The following is a 27,731-nucleotide window of genomic DNA, read 5'->3' on the forward strand; positions in this document are numbered from 1 at the left end:
AGTAGCTGCAGATTTTTTGCATCAGAATTCATTACGGAAAATCCGTAGCGTTTTACAGTAGCAGGAGAGTGGACGAGAATTGAACAAATCTCACCCACACACAGCAGCAAAAATCAGCTGAGAAAAGGTGCATAAATTGACCTGCGATGCAGGGTATTTTTTTGTTTTTTTTTAAATCCGTGGCATATATTGCCATTTTGCGGTTTTTCCCATTGAGTTCAATGGGGAGGTTAAAGCCACAAGAAATTTTGAGATTTTTGCAGCGGATAAGCTGCGATTCCGCCGCAAAAATCGCAAATCTGATTTTTTTTTAACCTTATCCGGAGTTCTAGGTCATATACGCGGTTTACTTTTACACAGCATATCCGACCAGTGTCTACATACCGTAATAGAAAACTGCCATTGTTGCTCATATCAACCAATCAGAGATTTTATTTCTGCCCTTCAAAAATGAAAACTGCACTGTGATTGGTTCCTATGGGCAATAGGCCAGTTTCTCTGCTCGTTAGTAAATGGAAAGCATTCAGTGTTTACTTTTCAGAAAATCTGATCTGGTCATGTGATCGCACAGGTGCATGGCTCGTTACAGAGGAGATTGCCGGTAACTGTACTGTAACGAGCCATGCACCTGTGTGATCATCACATAACCAGGATAGTTTTTCATCCTCTAGAAATAAACCATAAAGGTTCCAATTCAATTACTGTAGGCAGAGATCTTGAAAACCATGAGGAATTTAATCACCAAGTTTATCAGAAAGATGCATAACTTAATTATACAATGAAAAAGCTTTATTTGTTGAAACCGGAATATCCCTTTAAGTCTGTTAAGCAATAACGGCATCAATTACATACTGTACATACGGACAAAATGTGATTTGTGTGACCCAGTCACATTCTTTTAGCATATCTGTTGCCTAGAAGAAAAATAATAGACAATATTACTTATTACATTTAAATGGCAGTGTTAGAAAGTCCATACAGTGACCGTCATTTAAAGGGACAGTAAGCACAAAAACTGCCCCCCTCTCTAAGAATACAAAATTCCTCTGCACTTAGTTTTTTCTAGAAACTACCCCCAGCCCTGTAGATAAAGACGCTTCCTTGGGCTAATTTTTACCATCCACGCGGAACGAGCCAGGGTTGATAGCCGTCCAAATTGAAGTTGTGGTTTTGATTGACAGGAGATAGACATTTAAGTACAAATATTAATATTTTCATCTTATATGGACTCCTGACAGCCCAAGGAATCCAATATTGAGTTTTATCAGTTTGCTATTTACAGTTCTTTCAATGATACCATCTGTCATGAAAACTTGAGCATTGAATTTGGTTTCCATACGTTGTGGACAGTGCAAATTTCATGCCAAGCCTCCAGATTTATGCCGGATTTATGCAAGCCTGGTAGCCTGTATAATCATTGATTCATTTTTATGCTTGTACGGGTACAGTCCAACATGGTGGTCCAGAAGAAATGGGGACCTCACATGCAGAATGCTCACTGGGACTTGAAGAACTTTTTGAATTTCAGTGAGCAATTAGGTAGAATGGTAGAAAACGGGAATCGATGTCCATTATATAAATGTATTCGATTTTAATTTATTTTCAGGAAGAACTGTATTTGTTTGTAAGACGAGAACTGCTTCGATCCAGAACCAGGTCGTGGCCGTTGGCTTTCCACTTTCCTCCTGAACCTTTCTCGTCCATAGGTGTGATGGCTAAATTTGGCCTATGGCACCAGCAGCAAAGACAAGACTATAGAAACAAAAACATAAAGTCAATAGATAATCAAATGTGTGGATTTCACAAATATATCTATATATTACACTGCAAAGTTCGGACTGTATATGCACCAAAAAAAATATTATTAAAATTGTGGTCTGTATGTATTTTGTGTGATAAAGTTGTAGGTACACATTTAGGCTGGATTCACACGAGCATGTTCGGTCCGTAAAGGACGGAACGTATTTCGGCCACTAGTCCTGGACCGAACACAGTGCAGGGAGCCGGGCTCCTAGCATCATAGTTATATACGACGCTAGGAGTCCCTGCCTCGCTGCAGGACAAGTGTACCGTACTGTAATCATGTTTTCAGTATGGGACAGTAGTTCCACGGAGAGGCCGGGACTCCTAGCGTCGTACATAACTATGATGCTAGGAGCCCGGCCCCCTGCAGTGTGTTCGGTCCGGGTCTTGCAACCGAAATATGTTCCGTCCTTTACGGACCGAACACGCTCGTGTGAATCCAGCCTTATATATTTATTTAACATTTTGTTTTATACTTTTCTCACTTTTTCCTAAAAAATTTTTCAAGACAACTTTTTTAAATTGATGCTGGACAGTCAATTAGCTGATTGCTGGTGCAGTTTTCTTTTTTTCCATTTTTCAGCTGTGAGTGCCTCATTTGCAGCAAAAAAATCACTTTATTCAACATATGCAAATGAGCTTTTTGGAGCAACGAGGGCATCACCATTGCTCCAAACCGCTCTGGCTTTCTTCTTCTTTGACGGGCCACGCAGTGTAAAAGCTGTGTTCACGCCTGACCTCGTATTCTCCTGAACGCTCCTGCACCTTTTGTTTCTGAATCGGTGCATGCGCAGTAAATCCCTGAAGTTTCGCCAGTCTAATCGCTGTACTGCGCATGCGCCGATTACGTCACAATACTTCCGGAAGAGACGGACATCGGCATATATGTAATATATGGGCAGGCCAGGTCTGCCAGATAGAGAGCTACTCTTGATAGGGGTTCCCGAGAATTTATGACTTCCACATGCCTTAATCGAGTATTTAGAAAAGGGTGTTCCGGGTGAGACAACCCATTTAAAAAGATTCTCCAATAATAAAAAAAACATGTATATTAAACGCAAAGTTTCCACGACGGTCATTTTGTTTTATTTCCAATGCGGAGAGACACAGGGAAATTGAGGAAAGATAAAATACGTTTCCAATCATGCCTCCCTCACATAGGGAATTTTAGTATGTCTCAAGTTTCAGTGGCAACTTCTCTGCAACCACAACTTTATCTCAAATATTGCTATTATGAAATCAAATCACTGGTGAGTCGGCCCTAAGGCACACAGCTATATTACAGCTCCGTTTTGTATGTAATAGGGCTCCCATAGAGGTGAATGAGCCCTCCAATTTACCTCCATATACCTCTGATTTCATATGAAAGCATATAGAGGTTTTGGTTTTTTTTTGGTCAGAAACATTGCATCTAGAGAAGGATATTTCCGTACATTATGCACCCGATGGAACCTGTACGGCAAAGGAGGTCATGCGACTCGGGAGCTACATGCCCCCTGTGCACTGCCTTACGGTTAACCATCTACCGTGTGTATGAGCCCTAACACTTTTATTTGATGTTTGAACGGCGCAAGGCTCAAAAATAGCAAAATCATCTTACCTGGAAACAGTTTTTGAATTTTCTGCTCACAAAGTAGAGGGCCACTGGATTTATGCAAGAATTCAACGAGGCCATATTGATCCCAATGTAATTCACCACCAAGAAAAAGCTGAATAAGAAAAATAGAGATTTATGGTAAAAATGTGTAAGAATCTTACTTATTTATTTCATTATCCATTCCTTATATAATTTTTCATTCAATGCGTTGACTCACATAAGTCCATGTCCCAATTGGTGCTCACAATCTAACTATCCCATCTCCGACGCTCATATGTACACCGGGGACTCATTTTAAAGTAAGTCGATTGTAACCCATATGTTTTTAGATTTCGGAAACAGGTGCAAAGGGACAAAACCCATGTGAACACAGATGTAAGACGGCAATATTAACCACTGAGACAACGTTCAAAAAATTCTACCCTTTATTCAAATGTTCTACATCCTATCTTATACGTCCCTCAGAACAATTAATTTTTTTTTTTAAATAACTCGGACACCTGTTAGAAGTTAATAGTGATACTTTGTTCACTTTATGCATATTTGTGTTTATTTATGACATCATTGAATATTTAATCCATAGTTTGATGGCTTGAAGTTCGGGTCCCAAGAAGCTAAGATGGGGTGAGAAATGGGACAACAGTCCGTGAATTTGGGAGGCATTTTATATGTGAAACCAGTGTATACAAACTCATTTACCAGTCTAATATGCAACTCTGTATGGCTTTATACCAATATAGTGAATGCAGAAATAGTTGGTATCTTACCTGAGCAGCTCACACCTATGTGGATCCCTTCCGTTATACACAGTTTTCTTCAGTATACTGCTTACATGAAGAGGCAACCAACACAGGGCAAAGATCACCACCAGACAAAACACTGTCTTGGCCACTTCTCTCCTCTGAAACAAAATAAAAAAATATATATATGACGTACTGTAGTATTATAGTCGTGCATTCAGTCAACAGGCTTTAAATAAGGAGGTCCGTAAGTTAAAACCAGTGTTTGGTATGATCTTCACTGCTCCCACACTCCTTTTGGAAGATGTTTTAGCCCTTCATGGACAGTTTACCGGGGGAATGGGACTGAGCTGCAGTACTAGGCACAGCCACAATCCTATGTATGGTGCCGCATCGGAGTCCGGGTTTATTTAGATAAGCGTATTTTGCATCCGTGTTTTCAGCGGACTGCACACAGACAGCAAACTGATCCATTATAGTCAGTGAGGCTATTCACATAAAAAAAAAAATTGCAGCATGCATTACTTTCCTCCACTTTGTCATCCATGTGCAGTCAGTTTTTTATGGATCTATTGCTAAGAGACGCTGGGGGGTGGGAAAGTGGTCCACTTTCCGTTTTTTTTTTGGGATGAGAAAAACGGTTGACATACGGAAGTAAAAAGACAAACACATGGAATGTAGATGGACGAACACAGACGCGAAATGGACATGATCATCTGAATAAGCCCTTACGTGAACTTATTTCTCATCCGTGTGCTATCCCTTTTAACAAAGGACTGCACACTGGCCTAAACAAGTCAATGGGGCTATTCACACATCCATTTCCGTGTTCCTGTTTTTCATGGATCCGTTTGCCAAAGACATGCAGAAAAAAAAGAAAAGTGAAAGCATAAAGTTCTTCCAGAGGAGAAAAACGGACGAGAAAAACAGATGATGACACACGGACCCAACACGGCTTCAATCTGAAAAGGAATTGTCTTCCCGAGACAACCTCTTAAAAAATTAACTTCACATCTAAAAAACTTCACGCCACCCCCCACCTGGTATGTTGGAAAACCGGGTAGCTTTACCTGTTTCATGTGGTCGTTAAGTGCAATCCTCATCCCGTTCTTTATGCTTAACATCTCACTGGACATCAAGGTGTAGAAGACTCCGGTGCAGGCCAGGGGCAAACAAAAGTAGAATCCAAAAAGCCACCAGACCTTCACTTCTTGATAGAACTAGAGCACAAAGATATTATGATATTAGTACGTGTTTAATTAAAACTTGGTTTACTTTTTTGTATACGTTTTAAAAAAAAATGTATATCTTTTTTTAATGCTTCCTATCTTTTGAGAGTATAGAAAAAAAAAATGCATGGAATTTTTTTGTACAGTCAGTAACTGTTTTCATTTTTTGGTGTCCGTAGATGTGACTATAAATCTGTTGATCCAGGAGCAGACACAGGCGGCATAGGACCGCTGTAAAAGACAATACACAGGCCGCTTACTCTGGAATAGCTGAAAGAGCTTGTGTCACTCTAAGGGCCAGTTCACACACAGTCTTTTGACACGGTTTTTGACGTGGAAAACGCGTCAAAAAAAACGGCAGAAAATGCCTCCCATTGATTTCAATGGGAGGCGGAGGCGTTTTTTCCCCACGAGTGGAAAATCCGTCTCATGGGAAAAAGAAGCGACATGCCCTATCTTCGGGCTTTTACGTCTCTAACCTCCCATTGACATCAATGGGAGGCAAAGAAAGCGAATTTCGCTGCGTTATTTGCCCGCGGCGCTCATTGGCTGTGGGCGAAAAACGCAGCGAAAATCGGCGTGCAGGCAGAGCAAAGTCTGCCTCAAAATTCAAAATGGAATTTTGACGCAGGTTTTCCGCCTGCAAAAAACTCAGTGTGAACCCAGCCTTCAGACGAATGTAGCCAACATCGGACAAGAAAAATTGCAGTTTCTCACGTCAAGGGTTCATCAGTGCGGGACGCGTTATCACGCATCCCCCATAGACCAGAGTCCTATTTTTTCATGGACCCTTCACACGCTCCGTTGAAACAACGGTCGTGTGAACGGCCTCATTGAAGTACATGAGTCCATGTGACGGCCGTTGTTTTATCTGCCATCACACGGACTACATATATATGCTCGTCTGAATGAGCCCTAACAATCCAGGAGCTCTTGTAAGCCATGACATTCATTTCCTCAGTTCCTTACATGCAATCTGACAGTAGGAAACTGCTTTTAAGATGACAATAGGCCCCCTTGACTACTGGGCCCCTATACAACTGCCAAGGTTGCATATTAGGAATGTCCACCCTGTGTTGCTGCAACCAATAACTAAATGAATGGAAAAATATCTGATGCGTTTACTATGATAAAACAAATATGGGAAAATGGTTCCAATTGATGTAAAGTATCATGTAAAATCAAATATCTAATGACGGATTTGTAGAGCACTAGTGGCGGTATGTTCAGTTCTCTGATGTGTGCCATCCCCTGCACTGTATACAAATCTGGGAAGTCTGGGACTTATAGGGGTCTTCCAGCTTTATGCATGTAAAGCATCTTTAATGTATGCAAACTTACGCAACTTTCTAATATACTTTGCATCTAAATTCCTCACCATTTTCAATATCCCTGCTTGCTGTCAGTGAAATGAAAGCTTTTCTGACCATGTCCAACTGACACAGGACTTGCTTTCTCCAATCCCCCTGTCCCCCGTCTGGTTAGCCGAACGGCATATAGAAGTAGACCAAATAGAAAGGTGGCCACGAATGTGCACAACACTCTCCATTGAATATTATAGGAATTAAGGAATCAGCCACACAAGCATGCTCTGTAACACCCATAGACCATTTGGTCTCCTCCTATATGCTCAGACAAAATAGAGACGAAGCAGCACTTCCAAAATACATAGGGATTTATTCACCCACCAGTGCGACGTTTCAGTCCAGTTGGACCTTTCTCAAGCTTGAGAAAGGTCCGACTGGACATAAACGTCGCACTGGTGGGTGAATAAATCCCTATGTATTTTGGAAGTGCTGCCTCGTCTCTATTTTGTCTGTGGATACCTGTTGTGGGACTTTGGGTGGGTCCCTCTGAGGCTTGCACCCAGCATTTTTACATCTTTCTCCGGTGCTGTGACAACCACATTTTTTTCCTCCTATATGCTGCCTCAGCTTGCTTATTTGGGGAACATTGGACTCCCATACTCCTGATAGATGGGGTCCCAGAAAATATTTATGACATATCCTGTGGATAAATTTCTGAAGTGGGAAACCCTTGAAGGGAATCTGAACATCTAATATTGAAAATAACAAGGATTTGAAAAGCAAAGATTGTATACATAAAACGGTAAAAAAGAAAGACGCAGAAGTAGGAATATTAAGATATAACAGAAATAGGCTATCTGGGCTATTTACCGTCATGAAACTTGACGACTGCTCCAGTGGCAACATGCACACCAGCATGGTTTGCTCTCTAAATTCCAACTTGACCAAGTCAAAGGCAACGGCTTCTGGAACTGCCAAAAGGATGGCTATTGCCCAGATCAGTGTGAGTTCTATGGCCTTCCACAATGGAATTCCAATGCCCTGAATTCGATTCCAGGAGGCCACTGCTCGATATCTGTAACAAGATGAGTTATGATGTAAGTGTAGTTTTTTTAATGTATGTATCTAAATGACACAATTTAGGATCAAAATAAGATAAGTAAAGAATGTATTCAGAGGTTAATCGAAAGTTTAAAGTGTATGTTTACCTTTAAACACTAATTTATAGTTAAAGGGAACCTGTCATCGGCCCAAAAAACTTCAGCTGACATAGGTGCCTCACAGATTCTTCCGCTTTTTATTTTTTTCTTCTAGCTCCCACTGTTGCTGAGATATCAGTGCCCTTAGTTCTGGTGTCTGATATGCAAATGAGACCTTTGACTGTCAAGTGGGTGGGGTAATACCTGTCACTTGATAAGAGGTAACCGCCCACTTGACGGTCAAAGGCAGCATTTGCATATCAGACACCTGAAATAACGGCCCCGATATCTTAGGAACGGTGGGGGCTAGAAGAAAAAAAATAAAAAGCATCAGAATCTGTGAGGGGCCTGCAATTTAACTGATATGTCAACTGCAGTTTTTTGGGCAGGTGACAGATCCTCTTTAACATATAGAATTAAAGTACATGAAAAGCTGAGTAACATTGTAAATACAATGGGGGGATTTATCAAACGTTCTGCACCAGTTTCCTGAAGTATATAAGCTGCAAAGTCACAATTTGCGCAAACAAAAATTAACTTCTCAAAGTCTCACTCATGACGCTTTATTTTAAAATGGGCGGAGCTTAGCTGAAGCTACGGGTCACCCGTAGCATGACAAACACTAACAACAAGTGCTTGCCTGTTTCCAATGACAGCCTGTAAAATTTTGAATACAGCTCTGGGATATAATACAGGCTGTAACTCAGGTTCAGTAAGATAAGTAATGCAATGCATTTAGAAAGTTACTTAACTATTTATGAATTCGTAGATATCTATGTAGAAAATGTATTATGGTGTTTAAAATTGAAACCTGGCAACGGGGATTATGAGATGGCCTGATCATGTTGTATGAGTTCTGGATCCTAATAATTTTATAACTTGTACTGATTTTCACTTATTTCGCCACTTATTTTCACGTCCTTTGGCCACACAGGCCATATAAATGGAAACAATGGTATCCTAGCCTTGACAGAAGACTTTATTAGTAAAGGAGTCTGAAAGTGGCAACTTGGCACTGAATTAAAAACGACATTTTCTAAAATTATAACATTTGCGGTATTTAGAAATATATAATGGATGGAGTTGTCATTATTATTATTATTATTATTATTATTATTATTATTATTATTATTATTATTATTATTATTATTATAATAAAGCAGTAGATCATGACCATGTAGAAGTTGATTAGATGTAGAAGAATTAGATGGCTGGAGCTTTACCTGTCTATGCTGAGAGCACAAAGACTGAGCACTGTGACTCCAACAGATGCCTTCTGGATAAAGGGAAAAAGCTTGCACACATATGCTCCGAACGGCCAGTTCTCCGCTAGCAGCTGCAAGTACACATAGGATTATTAGTCTTTTTAATAAGGATATATTCACTTTACTTTAACATATATTTATTACTAATTAAATAGACAACCATAGCATCACCTTGTTGAATGTCAGTAATGTCTCTGCACTTCTATGCCACTAGAGCGGTGGATCTATAGACTGTGGTTATCACAGTGTTGGCAGTGCCCTGGACTAAATCCATGGACTAAATCCATCTCTACATCTAATATATGAATTTCGAGGGGACAATTAAAGGGGTGGTCTCATCAGAGAAAACTCCTTTCAGAATACGGCCCGTGGGTCGATCAGATAATTGCCCTGGGTCCCACTCCCGGCACCCCTGGCAAACAGCTGATTTTGAATACAGAGGCCCCAGTCGGCCAAGCATTTACCCTGAAGCGGCCACTGCAGGTGAAATGTAGTATTATGTGGGTTTGGAATGGCTGTATTTGTAATACAAAGACAGCGCGAATCCACCAGATCAGAAGCCGCTTGTTCAGAGAGTCTCTCTGTTCTGGATCATAGAGGGGGTCCTGAGCGGGGGCCCCCGATTGAGATGTCCATATGCTCTAAAAGGGCACCTCGACAGGGGTTGTCTTCATGAAACAACCCCTTTAACTAATGAAACAAAATAGTTTTGTGTCACAGTCTAGAGGAGCCCACATGGGTAGGGGTCAGATTGTCAGACAAGTATCTTCGCCAGCTTTCTGGAGGAGGATAGACTGAGGAATATATCCAGACTTCCTGTCATCTGATCCAGCTTCAGATCTATGTACTGAACCCAAGTACCTAATACAATGCTTACCGAAGACATTATAAAGTGTAGGGGCATATGAAGGAAGATTATAAATGATTAGATGCTTATCAAACCACCCAGAACCGAAGGACCTGGTCTTTGTTTCTTCTTCCTCACCCTTCCCATCCCCCTTGTCTGTAACACTGGAGTTCCTTTTGTAGAGAGGGGGGGGGGGAGGGTCCTGCACAGGTTCTCCCCACCCAGTAGCAGAGAGAATAGAACCAACCAGAGCTGGGCACCCATCTATCCAAAGCCCCTATAGCACTTTTGTTGTCTGCCTCTATTGCATGTACACCCTTGAAATCACTTGAGATGGAATCCCAACCAAATGGCATACGTGCTCCAAAAGCAGAATTCTGAAAACACTTGAAAGTTTCCTTAGGGGCTTATTCAGATGTATTTCAATGGGGCCATTCACACGACCGACCGTTATTTCAACGGACCATTGTTTCAACGGAGCTTGTGAAGGGTCCGTGAAAAAATAGGACATGTCCTATTTCCTTACGTTTTCACGCATCCCTTCATAGACTCTAGTCTATGGAGAATGCGTGATAACGTGTCCTGCACAGGTGCACCTCGGACGTGATAAACTGCAGTTTTTCATGTCTGAGGTAGGCCACATTTGTGTGAATGTAGCCTAACTCTCATTTATTGGAATGGAAAGGTGAAAGTTTTGCGTACTATATGCAATTAAATACTTTTAACTCGCTTGACCGAGTAGATGACCCGAAAAGGTCCATGTACAACTGAATTGATCTTTGAATGTCCGATCAGGGGGCATTTACTGGGTGTAGATGTACCCGGAAAATGTTTCTTAGGAACTCAAACACTTTAGTTGGTCTGATCTTGGGGGCCATGACTCTTGCACATCGGTACAAGTTGCTCTTCGGATCAGATGCATCCATAGCTATGTCTATAGATATATCTCCATAGAATAATATGTTAAAATAATGTCCCTTCAACTGTGGCCCCTCCAACCAGCCCTCTGGGATTATTGAACCCGTTTAGTGCCAGTTTAGGCGTGAATGTGTACGATAGACATAAATGTGACAACAGTTTTTTTTAAAATAATCCTACAAATTTAACATCATCAATGATTATTTTAAAACGATATGAACAAACCTTATAAATATTGATGGGAATAGCGATAAGGATGTAGAACAGGTCACCCAGTGCCAGGCTGGCAATAAGGACGTTGGGTCCATTTCTCATGCATTTATTCTTGTATATGATTCTTAAAAGTGTGGAATTTCCTACAATCCCCACCAGAAAAATTGCACAGGATAGTATTGTTGTGACATATTTGAAAGCGTGCTTAATTTTGGAGCGGAATAGACAAGGAGGTGGGGGTTGAAGTGGCATTTTTCCATAGTTTTCTTTTGAGACATTGCCAGTATCATTTTGTAGCTTTGTGTCCAGCTGCACAATGTGGCCAGCTTGTTCCTGTTTTAATGTCTGTGACAGTTCAGAAATATCCTCAAGAGACAGTGGTGTCGGTGAATATTGACAGGAAACACCAACAAGTAGGCATAGAATCCAAACCGCAAATGCACCAGGAGGCATAGCGTATACTGGCAGCTGTAATGTTAGACAGATCTTCCGATTCCTGTTAATGTCTCTTTGACATTAATAATCTGTAGAGAAAAAAAATACATTGACATAAAATAATCCCATTATAAATGAATACATAAATATGTAGGCACTAGAATAAAAAGCTGTATAATATGTTTAAGAACAACTTAAAGAGGTTGTGCGGAAGGGTTAGATCATAGGGTTTCCCGCAGCTTAGGCCACTAGTGATCAGCTTTACTATGTTGGGGACCCCAGCAGCAACTGTTCAATTCCCCTATGGCGCCACCGCAGGGGAAATGAACATTACACAGTTCCTACTTAAAACAATGGCCCACCCTTGTAATGCACAGACATGCTGGGTCCTCCATGGTAAGACAAACTCTTTGTAGCTACTTTATACTCTGGCTAATAGACCAGGGTCCCGTGCGTCGGACCTAACCCATGGACAGGTGTGGTACTGTTTTTTTAGAATAAAGCAACCATGTTTTCTGATCCAGGACAAATGTTTTAAGTACACATAAATAAATCTAGAATAAAAAGGAAAGCAGAGCTTCAACTCAATGTAATAAATGACTTCCAACAGAGTAGAACATAGTCATGGACTATCGGTTGGCTGGGTTAGATTTTTCAAGAGATTTGCTTACTTCTTTCCCCCAAAATAAGCCAAACCCAGGGCCTTCTGCCACGCTCAACCCTTCAAGCTCCATGAACTAAATGTAAGCTGCGGAAGCCAGAATGTGCATATTAGTCGTGGATATTTCCAAAAAGCATCTTGTTCATCCTCCCAAGCCTTAGGGTATGTTCACACGGTTAACAAAAAATGGCTGTAAAATACGGAGCTATTTGCAAGGGAAAACAGCCTGTGATTTACAGCCGTTTTTTATGCATGAAACGTTTTTTCATGCGTTCTTTGCGGCCATTTTTGGAGTTGTTTTTCTATTGATCCAATGAAAAACGGCTCCAAAAACGGCTCAAGAAGTGACATGTACTTCTTTTTTATGAGACGGTTTTTTACGCACCGTTTTTAAAAACAGCCGCATAAAAAATGCCCCATGGGAACAGTACGCCGTTTTTCTCATTGAAATCAATGGGCAGATGTTTGGAGGCGTTCAGCCCCCGTATTTTTAACCATTTTTCGGGGCATTTACGGCTCAAAAAAAAAACGGCTGAAACTAAGCCGTGTGAACATACCCTTACACTCTTCCTATATTTTTGTAGTCCTTTCAGATTACTTGATGGGGAAATGCAAGCTCGGCAAATGTGTAATTTCAAAAGGTTTAAAGGGTAATTCAACTTTTAAAAAACATTTGACAGGTCAGAAGTTTTGATAAGTGGAGGTCCGAGCACTGAGAGACCCCCACAGATCGCTAAAACAAAGTAGCAGAAGTGCTCGGATGTGCCCTGTGCAGCTTCGTTTATGATCGGCTTTCCTCAGAAAACTGAGAGACGGTGTCCGGACTCATAGACTTTCTGTTGAGCCTGTACACCGCTCCAAGGAAAGCTGCCGCTTCGTTTTAGCGATCGGTGGGGGTCTCAGTGCTCAGACTCAGGAACTTTGTTGTTCATGTGATTAAGACTGATTTAGCTTAAAAGGTAACTAAACTTTTAAAAAACTTTTGAAATGTCATAGTGACAGGTCAGAAGTTCTTATCTGTGGGGGTCTGAGCACTTAGACCCCCACCGATCGCTAAAACGAAGCGGCAGCTTTCCTTGGAGCGGTGTACAGGCTCAATAGAAAGTCTATGAGTCCGGACACCGTCTCTCAGTTTTCTGAGGAAAGCCGATCAGAAACGAAGCTGCACAGGGCACATCCGAGCACTTCTGCCACTCTGTTTTAGCGATCTGTGGGGGTCTCTCAGTGCTCGGACCTCCACTTACCAAAACTTCTGACCTGTCACTATGACATTTCAAAAGTTTTTTAAAAGTTTAGTTACCTTTTAAGATAAATCAGTCTTAATCACATGAACCACAAAGTTCCCCTATCTACTGGTCATAAAGTGCTTTTGACAATCAGCATACAAGTAAAGTTTTGTCCTTGAATGCGCATTGTTTTATTGTCCAAGGTCATGAGTGCCCTGTTTTTCCTGAGGCTTTTCTCATGTAGTGACTAGTGAAGCCAAGCTTTGATGACCTATGGTAAGCAGCCAGTAAACCATGATATGAATAGGCCTTTCTGAACAACAGTACAACAAGAGCATTGAGTACAATTTTGATTTGAGACATGAGCAAAACATGCCCTAAGGTGGTTACACTATATTACCAAGTGTAAATCAGATTAGGCCAGTATAATGAACTGCATTTAGTAGACTGCTCATTGTTTCTGGAAAATTATGAAAAGACAAAACTTGGGTGTAGGTCTGAAAATAAATGATCATGATGCTTATTATAAGGGGTGCACATAAGGAGAAACAAAAAGATCAAAGTTCCTGCAGATGTTCAGGGTTGTCGACATGCAATTAGATTCAGTTATCAAAGTCCTTTTAAGTATTAGAAAATGTCTATATGTATTCTTCAGTATGTGGTGATATAGTATTTATGGCTGACTGATATATACTAACTGATCCAAGGGCATGGAGTGAGACACCCTCGTTGAGGGTTCAGTTTTGCCCGCCTCTGGTTTGCCATATAGAATTATTGTCAGTGACAGACCATGCTCATAAGTGCCCCTTCTCTCTTCGACAAACCCCAGAACCTGCACTTAAGTGACATTTCATTTTTTGCCGACCAGCAAATCATCATCAATCTATAGTCCTGGAAGCCAAAACCACAGCCAGGACCTGCGTTGCCATGCCCTGATGTTCCCTATTTAATAGGGAAAAAACAGCTGTTAAATTAGGGAACTCCACCGTAGATTATAATGCTCAGTTAACCTATAATATGCTGACGTGGAAATATTTTGCACTATAAACATTTCAGCTGGGGAGAAGGGCATAGGCTTAGTATGGAAGAGCCATTCTCCCCTTAGGTTTAAATAGAATGTCTACCCTTAACCAATATTTTTTTTTTTTAGTCTTACTAGGTTCAAATTGCTGTATTGAATAATTTCATTACATATATTTATAGTGGTTGGAGTTTTTTTTTCTATTGCATTGATCTAAATCTCGTGCACAGACATTCAAAATTGGTAGTCCACTTTCTGCAAATTAATGTTGTTTTTTGTAAAATTTAAACCTCTAACATTTTCCAATATACTTTCTGTATCAATTCCTCACGGTTTTCAAGATCTCTGCTTGTTGTTTTTCAGTAGGAACATTTATTGTTTACTTCCAGTGGATACAATCCTGTCCATGGTCATGTGATTGACACACAGGTGCTGGCATCGTTAAAAGACACAGCTCTGATACACATACTGTAACGAGTCGTGCACCTGTGTGATCATCACATGACTATGGATAGAATTATATCCACTGGAAGCAGAGATCTTGTAAACTGTGAGGAATCAATACAGAAAGTATACTGGAAAATTGTATAACCTTTAAAGTCTGTCTACCTGCAGCCAACACTAGGGGGAGCTTTGGAGTTTACTGCATACTGGTAAAACATTAAGCCCAATAATAAAATAATATGCAATAAACACCAAAGCTCCCTTAGTGGCGACTGCGGGCGGTAGCTCTGAATCAGAAAACCAGAGCTCCGATCCCTATAAATATATATAACAAAATTAATCAGCATAGAATATTGAAGCGAAAAAAATTGCGTTAAAATGTAGAAATTTACTTGAAGGTCTGCTAGGAATTATCGGCTAGTCCTTGGGTGCTTTTTTCTAGATACTGTTCTGAGTTATAAGAGGCTGTGAGTACTTAACTATACATACATTTGATGGTATGGACAGAATAGGATAGCAAGCTAAAAATTACACAGGGAGGCAAAAAAGTCCTCTTTAGGAAAGTAATTTTGATGTGTGGATATGTAATTGCTTCATATTAGAAGGGAAAAGAATGTATATATAGACAGATATATGTCAGAATCTGACACTGGTATAGGGCTATGCACTGGCACCTGCACTCAGTCTCTTTTGACCGACTGAATTTATTTGATACTCATCCATTTCCCTTATGAAACACAGTGTTTGGACGCATGAACTCCAAGCAACACCACAACCCCTTACTTTGCACAAGTTTTGCACCTGTATCTTTGTCTCGCAATTCTATATGAATGAGTAAAATAATCACAAAACTACTATCATTTCCAGAAATGGATCTCCAGTTTTATCATCTTACAGGTTATTTAGACTTATCAGAAAATGACCTTGGGTGCAGGTCCGAGAAATGGGACGCATATCAATGCCCTGAACAAAGGTGAACGGCAGCACCCCATTGATTCTGCTGACCTCTGACTTGCAACTCTCATTCTTTTTTAAATAAATGAGTTTTCACTCGTGGCCATTCCTAAAATGCATTAATCAAATACGCTAAAAGAAATGCAAGGACCTTCGGAGTAAAGGGTCTGACAGTATTATTTGGACACTGTGTGGTCATAAGCGGGCGTCAATAGAAGGGTCTTCTTTTGGTACCGTTCATCCTAAGGCTCTGATTAAAAAACAAAAGTTTTATCCTAATTTAAATAAAAGAGGAGTTAGACTGAAAAGGAAACAACCCTAATCACAGATTGTACAATAGAGTCCACTGTGTTATACCAGCTGAGAAGCAGAAATCATTTGACATGGTTTGTGGTTAGAAGAAGTGACCAACTATCATCATCAGCTTTTGCTGGTAGCACAAAATAATCAGCCAACACAAACCTCACCCCTTGAGGGTTGTGCATCATTGGAGCCATTGTGCATTAACACTTTAATGTGAAAGCTTGGGCATGGTGAGCAAGAGATGGGTATCACTACAGCGTGAACCACCTAAATATATGTAGAGCAGGCAGTATACCTTGTATACGGGGGCAGCATTCCCCACCAAGGCCGAGCGTTCTTATTTATAATACATACTCCCTATTTCCCTCCAACCTCATCTCCTCTGTACATATGTGGAATATTACAAAGCTGCATAACTTTTCATGATACAGTGATTATGGTTCACATAAAAAAATAATCAGAATCTATAGTCAACTTCCCTCTTGCCCCACTCCTGAATGATCTGGCATCTGTTCTTGCGTTCCGGTCCCCCCGTTTTCCACTCCAAGATGGCTGCCGCAGTTTCAGACTTCTCTATAGAGAGCTTCTTTGCAAGTCTGAGACACACCCTCACCTTCTCCACTTCCTTCCAATGGACCAGTGCTGATGACATTGGCGCCTGTGTCGGCGCTGTCCAACATCATCAATACTGGTCCCTCGGATAGCAGGGGAAGGGGTGTGGTTATTTCTCTTCATAGCGAAGTCTGAGACTGCGGTAACCGTCCTGGAGAGCAGAAAATGGGGAACAGATCGGAGCACCTAGGCTGGATCATTCAGGGGGGGGGGACAGCAGGTAATCTGACAATACATTTCCATTATATAGTAAATTTTTTGGGGGGGACTGGAGGGTCTATAAATTCTGTCCCTTCTCTACCAAATTTTCGCCCTAGGCGGGTGCCTACTCTGCCTTCCAATTGTCCAGACCTTGCCCAAACCCTGCAGTTCTACTAAAACAAATTTACAGTATTATATATTCCTAGTAGGGTAAGGGGTCTAGTTGTTATCTGGAATAAGGACAGGCAAACATGATTATAATTTGCCCATCTGAATGAGGCCCTATTTTGATAGTTTCCCTGAAGTTGTCTGGATTACTCTACTCCCTTCGTTTTTAATAAGGGTTACACTTAACCAAACCAAACTGGTATGTTAATGGAGATATTATTGGTGTTATTTTCCGGCCATCTTTTTGCGGCCAATTATTCTGGGTTCCCATCCAGCTGGACTTGACTGGTTTAGTAGAAAGAAGCAGTAACAGAAATACATTTCCAAATTATCTTACGGATATTATAAGGCATGCTATATAAAAAAATGTCTAAATTCCATTCTGAAGTCCTCGCGAACATCGGGTTCTGGATGTTGTTTATGTAGTACATAGTTTGTTGCTGACTCAAGGGTCCTTATCCTTATGACGCCATGTTCAGTGCTAATTATAATGCTGACATTATCTACATATACTAACAATTTTGCCTTTAAACCCTATTATTTATTATCTGGAGGTTAATTTTAATAATTTGGCGACTTTCGGATGAGATCAAGTCTATTTATCTCTTGAATTGTGGCCTCCAGCAATCATTACAGAAACTTGCCAGAAAATGTAAATGGTGGTGGTCTGTGAGCTTTCATCGCTTTATTGAAGGAGTGCGGAGCTCTATAGAGTACCCAAATCTTTTTTGTTAGACATGACTGGAAAATTCTCATCCTAATGTACCATTGATCTAAGGCCTTGTTCACATCAGTGTTGCCCTTCCATTGAGGGGTTGCATCGGAGGTTTCCATCGGGTTAACCCCTCAACGGATTGATCTCAATGGTGACGGAAACTTTGCTAATGGCAGTCGACTACACTATTGATTCCGTCAAAACAACGGACCCGTTCACAACGGTGACAAATGGAAATCATTAGTAAAGATTCCGTCACTATTGAGATCAATGGTGATGCAAACGGAAGGGTAACGCTGATGTGAACAGGCCCTAAGGCAGCGGTCACCAACCTTTTATACCTTGTGAGCCACATTCAATTTTGATTGATAACTTGGAGCCACATTTAAGTAAAAAACATATTAAACGTAGGGAAACAAAATAAATCCAATTTGCAGGTAAATATTTTAGTTAGAAATGTAACACACTGGTATTCTGCCACACAAACTGGCACTTTTCTGGGGATGGGATATGTCTGTAATATTGCTAATGTCATATTGTAGCAAGAGCATATGGTTATAATGCCGGGTTTCTATGGCGAGCCACACAGCAGGGGTTTGTGAGCCACATGTGGCTCTCGAGCCACTGGTTAGGGACCACTGATCTGAGGCCTCATGCACACGAACGTAAAAAATCACCCGTAATTACGGACCACACTTACGGTCCGTAATTACAGGCCCATTCAGTTCTATTGGCCGCATACACTTTTCCGTATCGCTACAGATGGGTGCCCGTGCCGTAGAACTGTGCCGGGAATTATGGAGCATGTCCGTTTTATGGTGTTTTACGGGTCGTGCTCCCATGCTTTGTATGGGAGCACTGCCCGAAAATGCGTGCGGCCGTCAGCAGCCGGCCGTGCCTGCAATTGCGGGCCGTGATTACGGCCATGGCCGTGTGCATGGGGCCTGAGGGAATGCTTCATGACAATTCAGGAGTGATCCTTTAATTATTTGATAAAAAAGCCATAATGTTATTATCCCAAGGAGCAGCAGTAGAGCAGCTCAAGATTTACGAGCATCAAAGACGCCTCGCATAATGCGAGGAGGAGCTTTTACGTCTGAAACGAGGCAGCTGTTTTCTCCTGAAAACAGTCTGTCTTTTCAGACGTAAAAGCCTCTCATCGTGTGCACATACCCTAAGGTGTAGCAGGGCTGAGCTCACAAGTTATCACAATCACCAGAAATGTAGACCAGCGTGATTTTGCAAATTCAGCTCTGCTGCATCTGTAGGCTTTAAATTTCTCCCCAGCAATGCACTAGAATCCATCAAACCAATGTGGTCGGAGCCACTTTGTACTAAAGAACAGTAGAAAAGACTTCTTTGTCCAATGACAAATTTTTTATACTACAAACATATATGCAACATTTTAGCAGCAGAGTTTACTACTTTTCAAACCAGTTATAAATAGCAGATCTACAATTAGAAATATCGAATCCAGCGCGAGTTCATGAATAAAAGAAAAAAAAAATAGGGCATTGGGTACTTTTGGCTTTTTCCGGAATTGTTTGCTGGAATCATTTATAGCTTTGTAAATTAGATGTTCTATATTTTATCTGACAGCCGCACATAGCCCTTCATGGCTGCAGGCAGTGAAATCTTGCTGCGTCTGCATCACACAAGGGATCATTCCACTTGTCCATGAATAATGTCCTTCTCTCCCCCAGTACAAAGCAGCGACTGTGTGACTTTAATTCTTTGGCCTCCCCAGTCTTTTGGTTATCAAAGTTTGGTAGTAAATTTTGGATTTACTACTTTTAAATTAAAAAATACAAACCTTCAAAGGACCCGATACTTTCCACACAGAATGTTTTTTTTTCATTCAGATGAAAATACAAAATTCCTAATTTTCAAAATGTTAAAAGTAGATTCGACATTAAATTTAGTTATTTTGTGGCTGCATCATTATCCAGAGTTTTCTTTCTATTACTACAGTAATCTTAAAAACACACTTGGATCCTGGGACCATTTCCCCCAAAAATTTAAATTCTGGAGATACCCTGGGTTCACACATCGTATACATGTTTTGAAATTTCCGCATTGCAATTCAGCAACAAAGTACAGTACGATGTTAGTGGATTGGGTTTAAACTGCATTCACTCACAGCGTAAAAAATCCACAGTTAATTCTAGGCTTGCTGCAGATTTTTTTCAGATGCGCAGCATGCCTTATTTGTTGCGGAAATGCCGCTGATTTTCACCGTAGATTTCATTCATTGCAATACAGTAAAATCTGCGGCTAAATTTGCAACAAAAACAACAACGAAATCCGCATATAACACACTCCACTTCACACCACACTTCATTGCAGATCTTGGTACAGATCTTTAGACCAGTTCTACAGCGTAAATTGTTTCTAAGGGCGGATTTACACGAGCGGGTGCGTTTTGCGTGCGCAAAAAATGCAGTGTTTTGCGCGTGCAGAAGGTACTTAACAGCTCCGTGTGTTATCACCATATCGATGCGCGGCTGCGTGATTTTCGCGCAGCCGCCATCATTATGACACTCTGGATGTTTGTAAACAGAAAAGCACGTGGTGCTTTTCTGTTTTCAATCATACTTTTCACTGCTGTTGCGTGAATCACGCGCGTCCCACGGAAGTGCTTCTGTGTGGTGCGAGTGATTTTCACGCACCCATTGACCTGTCGTGAGTTTTACGCAGCGGACTCAAGCTGCGCAAAAATCACTGACAGTCTGCACTGCCCCATAGACTAGCATAGGTCTGTGCGACACGCGTGAAAAACACGCGGGTGGCACGGACGTATATCACGCTCGTGTAAATGCGCCCTAAATGTGTGAACCTAGCTATAAGGCTAGGTTCACAAATTGCGATTTGTTGCGGATTTTGGTGCAGATTTTTGAGTAGAAGCCAGAAGTGGATTAGAAAGGAATGACAAATATAAAAAAAGAACTTCCCCTTCCTTCTAGATCTCCTTCTAGCTTTGGTTAAAAAATCTGCAACAAATCGCGATCTGTGGACACAGCCTAAAGAGTCAGAAAACATGATTACAGTACGGGTCAGTTGTCGCGCAGCGAGTCAGTGACACCTAGCGTCATAGATAACTATGATGCTAGGAGCCCGGCTCCCTGCACTGTGTTTGGTCCGGGAAATGCGGCCGACATACGGACCATATATCACGGACCAAAGACGCTCGTGTGTGAGGCTCCTTACATTTTACACTGTTAAATTAATTCTAATGGTCATTATGGTCATGTGGATATCTAAAAGGTGTCGTTTTTTTTATAATGTGATGTATGCGCAAGAAAATGTATTTTATACTAAATAATTGCGTTTTTTTTAATTATAAAAAAAAAAGTGTGGACTTCTTTATTAAATTTTTCTTAATCCCTTAAGGGATTACTATTTTAAATTCTACTCCTGTATGCTAATACGTTATGATCTGTGTCACTATGAGGCTTGGCTCACATTGTGCGTTTTTGTTGCGTTTTTGAAATGCTAAAAAAAAAAAAACGCATCTAAAATACCCATGCGGTTTTACAAAGTGTTTTATCTGTAATCTGTTTTTTACTTTACTAGTCATAGGCATACAGCTGAAACAGTTTGTAAAACGCATGGGTATTTAAAAAAATGCATGCACGCAACAAAAACACTAAGGGTATGTTAACACGACCTATTTTCTGACCTTTTTCAAGCAGTAAACACCCAAAAAAACTGCTAAAAATGCGGGGCTGAACGTCTCCAAACATCTGCCCATTGATTTCAATGGGAAAAACGACGTTCCGTTCCTACGGTTTTAAAAGCGGCCGTGTAAAACAAGCCTAGTAAAAAAAAGTGCATGTCACTTCTTGAGCCATTTTTGGAGCTGTTTTCCATTGACTCAATAGAAAAACATCTACAAAAATGGGCGTAAAAAAACACTAGTTGCTTAAAAAACGGCTGAAAATCAGGGCTGTTTTCCCTTGAAAACAGCTCCGTATTTACAGCCGTTTCTTTGTTAAGCGTGTGAACATAGGTTAAATGTGAACCCAGCCTGACACAAGCTGTTGTTTGGCCAACATTTATTCTGCCATAACAGCAGGCTCATGAAAGTCAGCCCTGAGGTCTTTCTAGGACCCTACGGCTGACTGCACAGGTGTTCCCCAGTCCCCAATCGTTTCACCGAGAAACCTGGTGACCCAATTGAAACGGGAGTCCCTTTAATCATGCTGCGGTCTCTCTTGACCATTGCGTTTAATGGCCGGGGCGGCAGCAGGAGCTTGGCTATCATTAGACGCCAAAGCATCCGCTTTAGGATGGCATGGCACACTCGTGCAGGGATTATTCTACAGCGGCGTAAAAACATGGAAATAAGGCCCCATAACAGCTACTGTAAAAACACGTAAAGATGTTCATAATTGGTTAGACTTGTAGGTACTAAGAGCATCCATGGTGCAGCCCCAGAATTGAGTTCGCATAAGTTGTATATTGTGCCAAATGAATTGGACATATGAGGATCTCTGTTTGTAAGCGGCTTTAGGCCAATCACTCTTATCTATTTTTTTTAGGTTAGCGAGGTTTGAAAAGAACAATACCCAGCCTGATATTACAGCCGTATATAGTGTATTGTGGAGGTAACAAGAGATTCTGATGTTCTTCAGCAATCAATATGATACAAGGAGATTTTCCAACATATATCACAAAAAAAATGGTAAACCAATGGCCCTCTACCAGATTACCAACAATGAAACACTAAAACTAGTAATCCAAAAACATAACTTTTAATAGCAAAGGTTAAAAGGTAAAAAGATGCATAACTCAACAGAAGTGAAAGAAAAAGTAGTCTTACCAGCTTTGGGTTTGTTTTTTGTTTTTTACCTTGGAGAGGTCAATTTGGGTTCATAGATAGCCAGTTGATAGGGAATTTGAAGTATAAGTCAAATCTAAATCTGACACTCGTCCTCTCCTTTTAATTTTCCAAAAAGAGCACCTGTTTTGACGAAGGCAGCCTCAGAATCCCTAGCAAATCTCTACTTATCACCAATACACAGTATTTCCAATGTCCCAAAGGGTTTACTCCATAAGTTTAACAGATTCATCAGGGGTCTTCACACTTAAAGTCCTAATGATCAAACTGTGGTATCTAAAATGGAGAAATAGGGTCTTCAATAGCTATAGGTACTGCCGTGTAGGTGGTGGGATTGGTATTTACGGCCCATACCGGCTGTAATGTCTTTTAAACTTTAATTGGTAATGTCAGAGATTTTCCACCATATTGAAAAATATATATTTTTATTAACCTATCCATTGACCATTCGTTGACCATTATGGAGTCCAGTGATGAACAGATGTCTCAACTATTGGTGTCGGTGAGACATCAAAGTGTTCATGACACCATAAACAGCAAGGATACATTTGAAGGAAGAGAATTAAAAATAATATGATTAGTGCTGGGTGCCAAATGCCTTTTTATTTGCAGTACACAATGTGGTGGGAAATTTGTATGAAAATTAACATTTTCAGCATGGATCCCTTGTGCTATAGTAAGTCACAGTCCAGGGATTCTATTTCTTCAAGGATACATGGTTATTTTCTCAATGAAGACATAGATAAGACAAGGTTAGAAGATTTAGGACAAGGAGGAAACACTAGAGAACAGAGATCTTACTCGGATGTTTCCATAGCTCCCATTCACTTCAATGAAAACACAAATGACGGACATGCCCCAACTTAGAATTTCAAATGAATCGGACAGAAAAATCCTCATATCAATTGGAGGCATATGGTGGCACCGTTTGGGCCTACAGACTCCTATGGGTGCCGTATTACGGCTCTGAAAGGAGCTGTAATATGGCTTTGTGCAAAAGCCTACTTCATAGTGATAAGTAGCTCACATGAGACGAAACCTTTGAATGATAATATAATATAAACAGATACTTTGGTGTTTTTTTATTATGAGATTGTTACTGAATTTACTTTATCATATTTTGTAGCAATTTTGTAACTTGATTAATGCAGAAGTGAAACAGAAGTAGGTCGCCGAATGAGATTTATAGAACTATAACATGTCTCAGAACTGATTGGATTCTATCGACTACACGTCCACGTTGGTTTTTACTAGTCTTATAATGGGGCATCTTGAAGATTTGTATAAAAGCAGTGGTGCTGCCGACAGCAACCAGTATTTTCTAAAGCAGGTTAAAAAATGAAAGCAGTGATATGATTGGATGCTATGGCACCACCACTCCAGTTTTACATAAATGATGCACAATGGGCCTCATTTATTAAAATTGTCTGAGGGCACCAGTGGTTTTGTTGCCCGTAGTGACCAATCAGAGGCTACTTCCATTCCTCCAACCAAATGAACTATGGGCAACAAGCAGCAGCATAGCTATAGGTGGTACAGAAGTAATAGTTGCATCTGGGCCTGGTGCCTGAGGAGGCCTTATGGCCGCTCTTTCTCATAAGAAGACTCCAGGGTCATGAAAAGCACATGGTAGGTGGAGGCCCTCTTACTGATTTTGCTTTGGGGCCTAGAAGATTCAAGTTATGTCTCTGGCAACAAGGACACTTTTTATGTAAGACAGTGTTAATACTTGAGGCCCATTGGGGCAGATTTGCTAATAATTTAAATGAGCAGAAAAGAAAGGGAAAAGGGTGCGTGTTAATGAACATTGCCAGGATGACAAGTTAGTTGTGACTGGATATCTATACCCATTTTACTAATACAAATCTCAAAAGTAACTGTACGCCCATGTATTCCATTTTTATAAAGCAATTTTCTGGTAAGACATTGGGGGAGATATATCAAAACTGGTGCAAAGGAAAAGTGAAGTAGTTGCCCATGGCAACCAATCAGATTCCACCTCTTATTTTTCAAAGGTTCTTTGGAAATGAAAGCAGCAACCTGATTGGTTGCCATGGGCAACTACTCAACTATTCCTTTGCCCCAATTTTGATATATCTCCTCTATTGTCTAGATAAACTGCCACAGGCTTCACAAAACCGTGGCCACCATAAAGAGTTGTCATGATCTTTTTTGAACGAATGTCTAATATTTATACGAATATCTATTGCACCATTCCTCATCTCACTATCACACTATGTGTTACCAATCAGATTTTTAAACAAAAATAAATATAGATTGAGAATCTTTTAAAGAAGTTATCCTTTGAGGCCGACCCTTGTCCCCATGTCCTATGAGGAGAAATAGGTGCCATAGAGGGGGTGCCTCACTCAGGTCCCCTTTCTATTAGTTAGAGTGGAGCGCTGATTCAAAGAGTGTCTCTTCCTCTGAACGACTTGTATAAGTTTCCCATGCTATCCAGGCTCCTTTTATGTGCTTTAAAATGCATCGTTTTATTCCTATTCATAAAAAAAAAACCGCAAAAAGCAGATGCCGTTCAGATCTACAAATTTGCTGAGAACAGAACCTGAATTCCCCAACCACAACAAACATTCTGGTCTCGGAAAATCACTGCTAAAATATTAAGAGTGTGGCGCTGTCAAAATACTGTGTACACACTAGTGTGCTTTCCCTTCTATTAGGGCAACATGGGTCAGATAAGTTGGACTTGATCTGTCAAATCCTATTGCTATGCAGCAGATAAGCGGCGCCAGCCACTCATCTGCCCACCTCTAAGAATTTGCAGCTAACAACAACTATGTATGTGTTTTGGCCTTAAAGGGATTGTCTGGCAAATTTAAGGGGTTATGTGGGGACGGAAATGTATTAGTAGTGCACTTACTGCAGTATGTGAATACACTCGCTAATATGCATTCCGGTCCCGCGTCGCGCTGATTATGAGATTTTAATAGATTTTTAAAGCGCTGGCGGGGGACCGGAAGTCTAGTGGCACAGTCTAACTTCATGACGGCACGACTCTTCGTCATGTGACCGGCCCCGCTGTAAGACATGTACAAGCAGTAGCAGTAATACAGTGATTACACAGCGTACAGTGGGGTCGGTCACAGGACGGAAAGTCGCGTCGTGTGGTCATGAAGTTAGACTGTGCCCTACACATCTGGTCCCCCGGCAGCACTGTAAAAATCTATTAAAATATCATAATCAGCACGATGGGGGACAGGAATGTATGTTAGCAGTGTACTCACATACTGCAGTGACTACACTACTAATAATTTTCGGTCCCCACATAACCCCTTTAATGTAATTTTTTGTATATTTAAAAATTATACAATTTTCCAATATACTTTCTATTTTGATTCCTTGCGGTTTTCAGGATCTCTGCTTGTTATTCAGTAGGAACATTCATTGTTTACTTCCAGGTGATAAAATTCTGTCCATCGTCATGTGATGATCACACAGGTGGAGTAGTGTGCATGCTCAACCACCGCTCCATTCATTTCTATGATGCTGCAAAGGAATGGCACGGTAAGCCCGTTCTCGTGATCGGTGGGGGTCCCAGCGGTCGGACCCTCACCTATCACATCTTTATCACCTATCCTGTAGATAGGTGATAAATATTGATGATGGGAAAATCCCTTTAATACAGAAAGTTTATTGGAAAACCGTATAACTTTTAATTCTACAAAAAAAAAATGAATTTGCTTAAAGGACAAACCCTTTAAGATAAGAGAATCACATTTGTCATTACCACATTCCTATATACAAATCTGCTGTAAGAATGACTAAAAAATTATCAGTACAAAATATAATACTTTAGAATATAGCCCAAAAAAAAAAAAAAAAATTATTACGCTAGTACTTTCCTGCTGATTATGCTAACATTTTGATTGCAGTTCAGATCATTGTTAAAAAGAAAAAAAAAGTTGTTAAAAAAGGCGGTATGACCTGTACAGCAATTTTTAAAGACGTCAGTACTTCGCCACGTGCATAGTCCGGGAAGTTAGACTTTAAAATCCCTTTGCCAAGGAATGTTTCACATTTGACTCAAAATAACAGATGAAGCAGAGCTTAGTTTGTAATTTGACACAACTTTAGATATCACATAAGGTTATCTGTGGTTCATAGGACAGCAGATGAACCTACTGGACTATTTATATACATACATACATATACATACATGCATATATTTCTTTATATTCACATATATACACATACTCATGTAGCGGAGCCTAATTCGTCATTGGGCACATCTCATCTTGGTATAATTTGTGTGTCTTTATTTCGCACATCAAAGTTAAAGATTCAAAGAGAGGACAAATTCGGTTCTGCTACTTATCTATATAAATGTTAATATTGCTTGCCAATTTCTTCATAACAGTTTATTTATTTTTTGAATTACAATGACGTTTTCTCATTAGAAATAGCCAGATCAAATGTAAAAAAAAATAATATATAAAATAAAACAAAATAAAAAATTTATTAGTGACCTGTAATTTTTTGTTTCATACCTGATAGCCAGTAGTGTCCGGAGGCCTCATGTATCTTTGTAGTGCATAGATAAGCCAAAAGATACAAAAACATCCACAGAGTCACAAATCCTCTTCATCAGTGTCGGTATAATGGGACGGTGTAATGAGTGCTGCTTTATATGATGCTGTGACTATGACCAGGGACTATATACTGATCTCCAGGCTGTCTATCTGATGTGTGTGGCCACAGCCAATGAGGTATAACAAGGGGGGCAGGACAGTCCCAATACTATGATAAGCACAGAGGGCTTTTCAAAAAAACTAATTGCCTGTCACAAGAGAAATAGAGTGCTCAATGCAGTGAGAACTGTATGCGGGAGGCAGTCGTGGAGTCAATGTTTGATGTTTCTATAGGGACGGTCACCATCCATTATGATAAACTTCAGAAAGTTTTTTGCAAAATAAGTCAATTGGATAAATGTACGTATACAACTATGTGTATAATTAAAGTTCTAGCGTCATTCATCAACTACGCATGGCACCGGCACTCTAGGATTGTACTCG

General features: G+C 40.5%; 1 protein-coding gene across 1 annotated transcript; it reads right to left on the bottom strand.

Annotated features, from left to right (window-relative positions):
• Positions 1–771: 771 nt before the first annotated feature.
• Positions 772–27,396, bottom strand: LOC142659645 (endothelin receptor type B-like). The gene is made up of 8 exons (XM_075835995.1): positions 27,207–27,396; positions 11,131–11,642; positions 9,099–9,211; positions 7,547–7,751; positions 5,211–5,360; positions 4,168–4,301; positions 3,404–3,512; positions 772–1,752 (listed from the first exon to the last, which is right to left on the bottom strand). The coding sequence occupies exons 2-8, from the start codon at positions 11,569–11,571 to the stop codon at positions 1,603–1,605; spliced, it is 1,302 nt and encodes a 433-aa protein (XP_075692110.1). The 5' UTR covers positions 11,572–11,642; positions 27,207–27,396; the 3' UTR covers positions 772–1,602.
• Between the last annotated feature and the right edge of the window lie 335 nt (positions 27,397–27,731).

The sequence above is a fragment of the Rhinoderma darwinii genome, chromosome 8 (genome assembly GCF_050947455.1).
Source record: "Rhinoderma darwinii isolate aRhiDar2 chromosome 8, aRhiDar2.hap1, whole genome shotgun sequence".
In the NCBI taxonomy this organism is placed as follows: Eukaryota; Metazoa; Chordata; class Amphibia; order Anura; family Rhinodermatidae; genus Rhinoderma; species Rhinoderma darwinii.